General features: G+C 43.9%; 1 protein-coding gene across 9 annotated transcripts in view; it reads right to left on the reverse strand.

The window, feature by feature from the left end:
• Positions 1–13026, reverse strand: part of LOC120724739 (kelch-like protein 29) — a 262953-nt gene that overhangs the window by 67873 nt on the left and 182054 nt on the right. For all 9 annotated transcript variants that reach the window (XM_040017100.1, XM_040017095.1, XM_040017101.1 and 6 more), the window contains one exon: positions 12137–12283. In XM_040017100.1, coding sequence (XP_039873034.1) covers positions 12137–12283 — 147 coding nt within the window. The remainder of the gene's footprint in view (positions 1–12136; positions 12284–13026) is intronic.

A 13026-nucleotide genomic window follows, 5' to 3' on the forward strand; every position in this document is an offset into this window, starting at 1 on the left:
AGAGAAATCTGCTGATGACATTTCCTCTCTGTGAGCACGCTCGGAGCAAAACGCTGTCCTGCGTTTGGGACTGTCTGTTTCCCTCATCTATGAATTTCCACAGTGCAGTTTATCAAACAAACAGCTCAGTTCCTACATAAACACTTGCAATCGCTCCGAGCACCTCAGCTCAAACACAGAGAAGGTGAAGTCAGAGCAAGCTCCTTAGCATTCTGCAATATTCTTAAGGGAAGACTTCTTTACTCAAGAGAAGCTACTACTTCCAATTAAAGTGCCCCCATAGTGGGAGATTTGCCCCAGTAGTTACTGAGTCATGTCACACTCAAATGGAGGACTTAAGCTTCAGGCTTACTGCTATGGACTTCCATTACAAGGTACTTTACTCCAAGTCTGCTTCAACCTACACCTCTTCGGACATCCTATCAAGTTATTAATACCTGTAATCGGCTGTGGCGAAATGTTAAAAGGCCATATTTAATAGTAATTTTTCATTAAGATAAATATCTTTAAAAACAAAACAGTCTGAGGAAGGAAATATTGAATTTTGTTGTGTTTAAAATTCATGTGGCTCGTGAAATCTCGCACAGAAATCTGCAGGTTATCAGAAATAGGTCCTCTACGGACTCTTCTGGCCCTCAGAACTAAATTAAAGCTGTATATGGGGCAGTTTCAGCCAGGTGGTGCCCTTAAGGGCACTACAGAAATAAATGTGCTCGGTTGCCTGTGCGCACATCTGGAAGCCTTGCTCTTATTTGGAACGGCAGGTGGACTGGCTCGCAGTCCGACATCACACAGCTCAGTTGAGCTGGAAACTCTAAAAAATGCCTGCGACCAGTTAGGAAGGTTACTTTTGAAATATAACAGCCATTTAATTAACACATCAAAGCAAGCACCTAATTAAAACTTCCTAAAAATGAAAAAATAAAAAAATTTAAATTGAGTCATAATGAAGCGAAGACCTCGGGGTCTAGATAGTTCTTCACATCTAATATCCAGCATTTCGATGGTGACGGCTGATAAACAAGCTTTACTTTTTACTGTAATATTAGAACCGCTTTCAAATTTTATGAGGGAAATATTGGTAAATTTCCAGCGCTGAAGGCGATCTTGTCTGGGGAAATGGCCACCCGTCTCAGCCTGCAACGATCTGATTGGCAGATAAACTGTTCTTAACCTTTTAGTGTACACAGAAATAAACAGACCTGCGCCTAACCTTAACGCTGCTGCATTCGTGTAAGCATAAAAACCATACAATCTAAGTAATCGTCAACATTTTGATTAGTAACTGTAATTTAATTCTGCTTTTTTCAAGAACTCATAATGTTAGTAAAACCTTATTTAATTTATAATATAATTGTGCGTGCATGCCTATAAGCGTCTTCCTAGCCAGTAGCTAGAGCGTTCAAGGAGTGATGGACATCTGTGTTAGAGGTTCACACACACGCTGCAGAACCACTCCCATTTTAGTGCTCACACACACACACACACAACCTTTCTTTTACTCACGTCTCCTTAAACAAACATGAAAAAAAGAGCAAAACCATCCTACTGTACCATCTGCAAATCATAGCTACCTATAAAGCCACATCTGTTGTAGCCTCTCTTCCCTTGCCAAATATCTTTTAATGACAGTGAAACTACCTCAAAGAGAGCATCTGGTCTCTGCAAAAAAAAGGTTAGGACAGACACTGTTTCCACATACAGGTAAAAATCTGCCTGAAAACAAGCTCGCACATGTGCACAGACACACACGTGCGCGTGTAAATACAGCCAGAGACAGATGGGTGCATTCAGGAGTGGATCCACTATGACCGCGCTGATTTCATCCTGTGCTGTTTGTGGTCAAAGTTGCTGGATTCTGTTCGGAGTGTTCTGTCCAAAAGTTGACTGGCTGGTAAATCTTGTTAAGGAGATTAAGACAACGTATAGTCTCTGAGGCTGAACTCTGATTAAATAAACCAGCCGCTGACTCGATTGCACTGTAAACAGTGTGGGATATCCCCTATGTATGTGTGTGTGTGGGAAAGAGTGCCTAGCAGCTTTTCTCTACCTTAATTCAGCTCCCTTTCCGCCATCCCTCTCCCTCTGTCCGTCTATTTCTAAAAAAGAATTACTCTCCATCTCTAATTCTAACTAACTCCCTATCTCTCCCACTTCTTCTTCACTTTCTGCCTCTCTCTCTCTCTCCACCTCCATTCCCCGCTCGTCGCTCTTCCTCCCACACATGCATATATCGGCATGGAAATGAAGTAGAGTTGCACACTTGGTGCTAATATTCAAATCCAAAGTGTCAGACCCCATGAAAAAAAGAAGAAAAAAAGTCGTGCTTCATGCCAGCTATTGAAACTAGTCAAGCAGAAATTATTGCAGATACTGTTTACTCAGGCTGCTGTTTGTCTTCTAAAACAAATGAGCTTCACATTTATGGTTTTGAAAGGAATTTCTCAACAACAGCTTGATGGATTACTATGAAACAGAGATTTTTCTTTGCCTGCGTATGAATTAATCTGCCCCAGCATCATGCCCCCCCCCCCAAAAAAATGGACCGATACCAGCTTGGTGATCAAATTACCTGCAAAAGCAAACGAAAACTAGCTACAGTCCAGTCAGTCTCAGTCATATGTTTGCTTAATGCTTACTAGCAAACGTTAATAACAGTAAAACCACTATCCCTGTTTAACATGAACATTTCAGCATTATGAACACATGAACGCATGAACGCATTGTGAATTAAAACTGACAGTCTGCACTTCGCTTACATGCTGACTACCTGATTTAAAATCAGCTGTGGCTGTGTACAGAGGTAAAACTACAAAAGTTCAACAAATTATGGACCTACTGTGGATTCAGCAAATACAGGTAAACTGTGGGGTTTAAATGAACCAAACCCTGACCAGTGTTGGGAAGGTTACTTTTAAAATGTATTCTTCTCTTAATGTGTGTTTTGTTTGGGTTTCCACTGGTGTGGAATTACCAAAAATAGAGACAGCCTAACATATGAAACAGGAAAAGACCGCCCTGTAATCCATTTACTTCAACAAAGTAACTGTATTCTGAATACCACCTTTTTAAACGCCGGTACATGTATTCCATTACTCCCCAACTCGACCCAAACGTCTCAGGAAGAAGCAACATTTTTTCAGTCTTTTGTCGTCCAATTTTAGCGAGCCTATCTTAGCGGACACGGCGGTACCTGGTGTGGTCTTCTGCTGCTGTAGCCCATGTGCTTCGAGGCTTGACATGTTGTGTGTTCAGAGATGCTCTTCTGCACACCTTGTCAGGGTTGTGGGGGATAATCCCAGCATGTCAACCTTCAAAGTCACTTAAACCAGCTTTCTGATTCTCAATTTGCACTAACAAGCAGCTAACAAAGTTCCGAAGCCTCCACTTCAGCATCACGTCCCTCCCTCATCTCATCTCTTTTGAGACCAGTTGTCACGAGTGAGAGGAGGATATGACTGAGAAACCAATGACGCTGTGAAAGGCAGAAACAAGTCAAATTATACCCCGCTGCTCTACTTTAAATGTATATATTAGCTTAAAGCAAAGACTTAAAAACAAACATCTGAGTCCACAAAGTCATTAGCAAAGTGTTTACTGACGACACACATCTGGAATATAGTTGCTTTTTCCTAGATTCCTTTTTGCAACCATACCAGCTGCTGGGCTTTATGAATAATCCAAATTCACAGGAATTCTTTCGTGGCTGCGCTTTACACACCTAGATGTTGGAGGCATCTTTTTCACACCATGGAAACGTGAAAAATACATTTTCACTGTGCAAATTCATAATTAAGTTGAACTTAACTCTTCCAGTTGACATTTTTCATGTGTATCAGGTTTACTCGGATGAATCAAAGCTCATCCAAAGATAAGTAAATCAAAGATTTGGTATTTAAACTCCTTGGGCTTTAACTTTTAAGACTTTGCAATCGTGCATGAGTGAAGAGTACATACATTAATGAGTATACTAATTTGTCTATGCGTGTGCATGCGCGCGACATGAACCCCGAGGTAAACGAGAATTCTCGCGACACTCAGACCAATGGGTGACGTCCTCTGAGCAGATGAGGAAAGGCGCCACGTATCCGGCTCCATTTCTCTCCATCTTCAACAAGCTCTCAAGCAATCAGTCTCTCATGCACAGGCGCACGCAGAGCGAATGCGGGCGCCGTCGCTGCAGACGAATGGTGTGACCTGTCATTTTCATCTTCTCGCTTACTCATCCAAGCAATCCTTGTGCACTTTTAAACAGAGATGGCATCTAATGGATGCAAATTATATCCACTACAGTGCCAACTGCAAGACATCAAGCCTACTGTGCATGATCCTTACAGATTTCTAAGAAGGAGTTTGATGTTTTTATTAGTTTTTTCTTAAACGTGGAACATATGGAAAGAATCCACAGGAGACTGAGGACATATGGAGGTACTGCTTTTAGCTTGTCTGCCCACTCTTGCTTTTTTTCCCCTCCCCTGTTCCATCCTCACTGGATGAGCTGCATTTACGAGGAGCTTGTATTCATATCCACTTAGATTCTGATACGCAGCCCTGACAACACCTTCTGACTTCATCTCTCTAATGGACTCAATCTCACGATGACCCGCTACGCAACAGCACACCGGGTCAGTGTCAGTGGAGACACATGCCCCGCAGCCTCGTCAGACTGCGTCTACTGCCGAAACACTGCTGCACAACCCACTTCGAAACTTCTCTTTCTCTTCAGACATGCACACACACACACACACACACATTTGGGCAGGTGGACGGAGGAGGTTGAGCCTCGTGAAAGGCAGGGATAATGTGTCTAACAGGGAGCCTCTCAGATCTGTCAGTGCCGGCAGAGAAGCAGCCGGGAGGCCGCCAGCTGCTAACAAAGATGACAAATGTCCACTGAGCATTTCCCATTCCACTACTGTCAGTGAGGACTAACGCTTCTTACTGTGCATGTGTGTGTGTGTGTGTGTGTGTGTGTAAAATGACTGAGTGCCACAGAGGCATCAAATAAATGACACAGGAGCCGTCCTATCTATTTCCTCTGCTTTACTGTGAAAAACTGACGACTCAACACTTAAAACACAACCCTGCATTAAAAATTAAACACACACACACACACAAGCTTACTGACTTATACGTGTGTGTTCAATAGCGCAAGAACTAAATGTTTGCCCTGACAGCCTTAACAAAACCCACTCAGTTGAAACAAACATGGCTCTGCACCCCTTTGTGTGTGTGTGCGTGTGTGTGTGTGTGTGTGTGCGTGTGTGTGTGAGCAGGTTTCTGTGAGGTAAATACATGCATGGCCTTTTTTTCCTTTGGTAACACATTATGAGCAAGTAAAATATGCTCTCGCAAATGGCACTTCATTTGGATTCAAGTGATGCTTTGCTGAGCGTGTTTGTGCTCTTTTGCTTGCATGACTGTGTGTGTGCATATCAGCCAGAAGGAGGGACTGGGGGGGGGGGGGGGGTATAGAGAGAGGCGTAAAGGACGACAGACGCTCGATGCTGCCCTGAGCAACTACCGACAGGTGCAATGCGTTGTCCTCCGAGGCCTGTTTCAGCATGACTTCATTCAAAGAAAAAAATGTTTTAAAAGCTTTCTTCTGCTGATTTCATTAGAAACATATTTGTAGGTACGGCTGCCTTCTTCACATTAACATAAAACTTTTTGGCTTACTTTCTGACAAACTGAATTCTCTTTGACATCGAGTGGATTCCAGTAATTACAGCGTTTCCCTTAAATAACACAGACGATAGCATAGCAGAGGTTTGAGAACGGTGAAAATGGCGTCCTGTGAGCATATACCCTCATTTGTTTTCCACGAATCGCGTGTCACGCAGCTGTTGTGTGATCATGAGCGCGCCCGGAGGAGATCAGATGTCGTAACTTTGTTCTGGGCATGCAGCCGCGGTGGTTGAGTGGCTGCGGTTCAAAGTGGCTGCACACATCAGGACCGAGCGCGCTCTGGGACGACTAAGGGCACCGATGAGAACGGAGGTCTGGGGCGCACTGATCCCGTCCGCTCTGGAAGTCGCGTGCGAGCGATTCTCGCTCTTGTGTGAACGTTTTTGAGTACGAAAATGGGGACGTGAACGATGACATCTCAGCGAGCCCCTGAGTGCGTTTGTGTGCCACGAAGACAAAGTGGAGAGAAGAGCGGAGGAAAGTGGCCAACCTTGCCTGCCGCATCAATCTCCATTGCCCGGCTCGGCCTCTTCAAAGTGCACATACGTCACAGATCCCGCTGCCAGTGGACTCTACAACAGTTTCCCTTTCCTCTTCAAGGACTACTGCTGTGACAAAGCGCCTCTTATCAGAAAAAAACAACAACAAAAAGAACAAATTAACCGTTCCCCGAGGAGCTCGAGAAGATGAAAAGTTTCTAATTTGAACTCGGAGCCTAAAAGAAGAGAAGTACTAAATTAAAAGTGATGCTTGCGCCGATAGGGTCATTTGGAGTTTTGAAGGTAAATGATTCGTAAAACTGTGAGGGAAACTCAGTTTATATCCTTACTCAGCCTCAAAGCATTTATGTCTTTGATTATTTAATACTCTAACTACATAATGATAGCATCATTTGTTCTGCGAAAATGATTTTTTTCTCACCAAATCCTGGAGGGAAAAAAAAAAAAATCACCACATTACATGAGTCAACTGTACAAACCCTCCAAAAAAATAATAATAAGCAGCAACCTATAAGCATAAGAGGTAATACCTTTAACTATATTAATTTGGGCGGGGGAGCTGCACATGTCACGCTAGGCCATTGTTATTTCTGATGAGTGGACAGCAGGTCCTCTCTAATGGACAGCCCGGCCTTTTTTATCACAAAAATACACCATTAATTGTTCTTTTTAGCTGTTACATTAGTTGGCCGCTTTCCAAAGAGCCAATTAATCAGCCTCTTTTGTCAGGTTGAGTCACCTGGCAAGATAGGATCCTTTATGAAATATGTTGAAGAGAAGCGTAATGGAGGTCCTATTCAGGGATTTGGCAGAAGCTGGCCTGTTATAATTGGGGCGATGTGTTATCCCACAAAGGACTGCTAGGTGAAAGGAAGGACAGGTCTCTCACCGTCAGCACCTTCAGAGAGCAAACATGATGCTGGAAACCATTTTCTTGCAGCCTTTTGTCTCGTGAGATTAGACTACTCAGTTTGCACATAAAAAACTCCATGTTTGTATGCACGCGCACGTTTGTGTAAGGCTTGTTTTCAGGCTACAATGACCATGTTCACCCCTGAATCACATATTAATATACAGGTTATTCTTGGATTCACTGACTAGCATATAAAATAAAAAAGGGGACAGACACACATGAACCACTTTATTAGATACACCTTGTTAATGCATCTGCCTAAGCTAATCAGCCAATCATATATCAATAATTCAGTGCATTTAGGCATGTAGACATACTCTACTGGGAGTTTCCCCACACAACCATCTTTAGGGTTTACACAGAATGATCCCAAGATGAAAAAACATCCAGTGAGCTGCAGTTCTCTGGATGAAAATACCTTCTAAGAGGTCAGAGGACAATGGCCAGAATGCTTTGAGGTTATAGGAAGGCAACTCAAATAACAAAGGTATGAAGAAGAGCATTTCTGCTATTGAAGCATGTGGGCTAAAGCAGCAGCCACACCAGGTGACAGTCCTGTCAGCAAAGGATAGGAAACCATCCATTCATCCATCTTCTTCCGCTTATCCGGTGCTGGGTTGCAGGGGCAGCAGCCCAAGCAGAGAAGTCCAGACCTCCCTCTCCCCAGCCACCTCCCGGTGGGACATGACTCGAACGCCTCACCCAGGAGGCGCCCAGGAGGCATCCTTGTCAGATGCCCGAACCACCTCAACTGGCTCCTTTCGATGTGGAGGAGCAGCGGCTCTACTCTGAGCCCCTCCCGGATGGACAAACTTCTCACCCTATCTCTAGGGTGAGAAGTAGGGACGTAGATCGACCAGTAAATTGAGAGCTTTGCTTTTACACTCAGCTCTCTCTTCACCTCAACAGACCAGTACAGCGGACGCAGTCTGTCGATCTCCTCCACTTAAACTCCTCCACTTGGGGCAAGAACTTGTCCCTGACCCGGAGTGGGCACTCCACCCTCCTTTTCCAGCTGATGACCATGGCCTCAGATTTGGAGGTGGAGGTGTAGAAAAATGTTGTCCCATCTAATGAGTCTTGATTCCTGCTGAGACATTCACATGGTATGGTGCAAGGATCCATGCTGCCTTGTATCAATAGTTTAGAGTGCTGCTGGTGATGTAATGAATTGGGGGATATTTTATTGGCTGACTTTGAGCCCGTTTGTACCAACGGAGCATCATTTGAACACCACAGCCTACTTCAGAGTTCTTACCAACCATGTCCAGCACTTCAAGACCACGTGACATGTGACAAAGCTCAAATCTTCTCAAACTAATTTCTCCTACATGATATTAATGTAAATGGTAGCACTGTCTTCTATGCTTTTTCTACTTAACTGCTCTCTGTCTTTATCACACACATTCATACTCTGATGGATGCATCAGAGAGCAACTTGGGGTTAGCATCTTGCCCAAGGATATTTTTTGTTATGCAGCCAGAGATCGAACCTTCCTATTAGTAGATGACCTGAGCCAAAGCCTCCCCACAGTGAGCTCACTGCACTCAAATGGCCTCCATAATCACCACATCTGAATCCAGTTGAGCACCTCTGGGATGCGGTGGGATGGAAAATTCCCATGAAGGGTGACAAATCTGCAGCAACTGTATAACACCGTGATATATCTGTGCCACAAAAATGCAAGGCAGATCTGAAGTCAAATAGGGGTCCAACCTGGTAGGAGCAAGGTACACCAAATAAAGTTCAGTGTACATGTCGTATATGTCACATGAATTATACTGTAAAAATGGTGAATGCTCAAATCAAACGCAGCCGAAGGTTCAAATACCAACATAAGCACGTATACGTAAGAGAAAAAGGCTCAAGCTTCAGACTGCTGTAAATGTTTGGTGTCATATGACATCCCAGACAGCAGATCTCTCTATAATATGGTCATTTCAGGCACAGAATTCTGGCTGTAAGCACAAAACTGTGTTTAGCTGTTGGGTACAATGGGCAGCCTAATAACAAGACTTTAAGGTGAGCTTGAAGGCTTGAAGGGAGGGTGGCTACATCAAAGGCCAGCATAACGTAAGTAATGATTATTTTGAACTCTGACTTGTGCAAAGTTCCTCTAATTAGGTCCAAGAAGAAGAACTTGGAGCAGCAAAAGTGCATAACAGGTCCTCTTTAATCAGTTATAGCTGCGTTTTCTGTCAAATAACAGTCACTTCAGGAATACGTTCTTCCAAAAAGGGCATTTCCTTTTTTTCTTTTGAAGCCTCCCTAACTCCCCTTTCACTTAAGTTGTAAAGACAGACACATACAGACGCTTGAAGGGTGGCACACCTTCGATGATACCCATTCAAAGAGAACCGAAACAGTTCTGTACTTTCATTCAGCAGCTTTGTGTCTCATAGCAAACCATTATTAACGCTCAAATGCTCTCCCTCTGTCTCTAAGTGATGTCCGGGTCCCCCGTTTCCCGGTGCCATCGGTTGTTAGTGACAGCATAGTGGAGAGAGAAAATTGCATATTATTTACCCAGTGCCTTCAATATGCCACTTTTCCACTCTATAGCCTGCAGCTTACAACTCGCAGCACATGCACAGACACACAAAAACCCGCAAAGCCGCACAGAACCGACGCATGCTCGGATGAATGCGAGCGTTTTTTTTCTGTGACATCCTGCCCTGACATGTCATTAAAAAGTGGAGCCGAACTGGGTATGAATCCCAACTTCTCTTGTGGCATAAAACAAGAAGCCTATTCTCTTTTTTCTTTCACTCTCAAATTGGTCACAAGTGTGCGACAGGAAGAAAAAAAAAAGGGAAATAAGATTCACAAATGTGTGCACTTGAGCACTTACTGCAATCCAAACACACATGTACCAACTGGAGAAGATCAAACTGTTATGCAAATGTGTACATCGCAGCGTGAATAAATATTAATATTTTACATACACAATCTTAACATTCACTTGCATTTATTCACGCGCTGATAAATGAATCAGGTCACATTAGCGAGCGGGCCTCTCTGCTCCACCCACATCCTGTGCCGGTGGAAAACTGGGACTTTCAGTGCATGCATGTGTAATTTCACAGTGGGGCGAGATCTGTATGCAAGTAAAATATTAAATATTTACTCAGACTGTGAAACGTGTGGATTCCTAAAACTTTCTTACATGCATATAAATGGCTTGAGATCTGTGTCGGCATGTGCAGATCATGTGACGCGCTTCTCTCCGTATGCTCCTGTCCTCGCCGCAGACACCGGGGTTTGCTAGCTGTCTTTTTTTATTTCTTTTCTCTCTCTTTGGTTACACGCGGGCAAGAGATTTGAGCTTGACCGTGAGCTCAATCACATCTCGGCTCCCTGGATGTCATGGCTGTGTGCAGAGGCGCAAACCGTTGGATATCAGATTAGAACACAGGGGCTCCTTTTCCAATCCACTTTCTTCTTTTCTCACCAACACGTTTCTCGCTCGTTTCTGTCTTTCTGCTTCGCTCTGATTCTTTCCCTCGCTCGCGGTTCCTCCCCCTCTCCTCCACGCCGACTCTCTCCCGTCTCCCCGTGAAGACGGGGGGTGACCCCGGGTGCCTCGTCTCAGGAACCAGTGTGGCGGGTTGTTCAGACAACCGGGAAAATTTCTTCTACTTCATCTGAGTAAGTCACCTCTGCACCTCTCCAATAGAGTGTGAGATTGGAGAAGTTGGCCGGACTGAGCCTGCTAGAGGTTTTCGACACAGATGACAGGGATCGTACGCTTCTCCTAAAAACTGTGTACCAGCCTTGTTATGGTTATTGGTGGATTTTCAACCTTTCTATCAGCGATGCTACAAAAATTCAATTTTAAAGGCTTTATCAGTGGGAGAGATTGAGAGCGATGCCAAAAAAAAAAAAAAAAGCATCTTTCATACTGTTGCTTTCTCATTTTCCGGCACCCATCACGATCTGTGCTTTAAAAGTTTCTCCTTACCCTTTTGTGTAGCACTAAATACTTTAAGGTTCTCCACTGCAAAAAATAAAAAACGCTTGGCATGTCTGATGGATTTACCCCAAATCACTACAGCGCCACATATCAAAGGATAAACGCTAAATGTTTAATCTGAAAAGGTGAAAAATTCAAATATTGACATATGTGCCTCATAAAAGCAGGAGCCAATAAAGAAACATTGATTGCTGAGGTCTGCACCAAATCTGATCCGGATGATATAGGGCCTTTCCCTGCACTTGCTGGTTGGTGAGAAGACATTACTTTGAAGGAGTGATTCTTGCCGTGATGGACTGGTGTAATTTATCTGATAACAATCTTTTCTCCATTTTAAAACAGCTATAAAATACTTTAAAATCATCAGCTTTAAATTCATGGTTTTGGGACCCAGTCCATAAATATCGCACAACCTGAGGTTTTTTTTCTCCCCCCCCCCCTTGCTGAATGGATATCCGTCTACAGCGCAGTCCGTTTACCTTTCCGTATATGTGGCGGGCGTTTGATGCTTTGACCTTGAGGCTTATCGATTCTGTGCCTGTTAAAATTCGACCTGCTTGCACCTGACTGTCAATACCCATCTCGGGGATATAACCTCTGATTATGATTAACAGCCTCTAGGAATAAATCAAACACCTGTTAGGCGTGCGCAGAGAGGGCTGCGGCTGTCTGCTGTTTTTGTTAGGCTTTTCATGCGGTACAGTGTCTCACAAACAAATGAAGTGTAACTAAGAATAGAGCGCATTCTGAGGGCAAAGCACTCCTGGGATTACGAACAACTGCTGCGTTAGGCTGGATCCGGAGCACAAAGTTGATGAGCGCTAGCGGGAGAAAACGGGGAGTCACTTGTGTGGCTTTTGGTGCCGTGCACTTCTGCGAAGAGAGGAAGAGGCGGGCCGATCTCTAACACGGCTCGGCACGCATGCGGAAACTGTTCTGCCAGATGTAACGAGAACTGGCTGCCTTTTAGTCTCGTGGTGCAGGAAGTGTGTGTGCTCGTGTTGGAAGAACAAAGTTTCGCACACTCCAAAAACACCCTCGTTAACTTTGTGCGTCGTTACCTGTACTCTGGAGTTGGGGTCTTGTTTGATCCACTTGATGACGGTCTCGTAGACCAGCTCCTCGGCCTTTGTGTTCAGGCTGTCGTTGGACAGATAGGCTATCAGGTCGTCCTTGGAGACGCTGAGGATTTCTTCCTGCCCTGCCACCTGCAAATAAAAGATTCAATAGCTAAAAAACTTTTGACTTTCAGCGACACAATCTGACTTTTCCTGTGCCAAGCTCTGAACATACACAATTCTGTAAAGTGAAGCTCATGTTTTTGAGCAGAGGCAGATGTTCAGATCTGTCTAGCATAAAACTAACACAAAGGCCTCTTTGGAACCAGCGCAGAGACCAGCAGGGGCAGAAAAACGGCCTTTAAAACTTCACATCATGTGGCCGTAGCATTTAAGGAAAAAAAAGTGTATTTCTCTCACGTAGAGTAAGTGCAAAAGTCTTGAGCCTCTAGATGTTTCTTTACATTTTGCTTCCAATGAGCCAGGCTTTGTTGTCATTTTTAGGGTGGACCTGAGCAATAGTTCTCCAGGATTTCTGAACGTCTTTCAAAGTTTTTCTTTGGACTTGGCTGCTTTTTCCCTCATTTAATCTTGGCACATCTCTGAAGTTACAAATAATTGACAAAACTGGGAAAACGGAGGGAAAAAAGCAGAAAAGCCTGGCCTAAAAATATCTACAGCTGATGAACGCTAACTGAAAGTCACGTTTTTAAGAAACGGGGAAAAAAATGCAGCAAAGATCTGACACAGGACCTGATTGATGCATCCGGCCATTCAGCTGACCCAAGCCCGTTCTTATCCCTAATCTTAACCACCACCTTAATCATGTTAGATAGTGTTTTCCAAAGAGATTAAAGTAATGTACATGTGTAGATTAATTTCAAAAGCTTCTC

This window comes from Simochromis diagramma, unplaced genomic scaffold, assembly GCF_900408965.1.
Source record: "Simochromis diagramma unplaced genomic scaffold, fSimDia1.1 OVJJ01000802.1, whole genome shotgun sequence".
Taxonomy (NCBI): Eukaryota; Metazoa; Chordata; class Actinopteri; order Cichliformes; family Cichlidae; genus Simochromis; species Simochromis diagramma.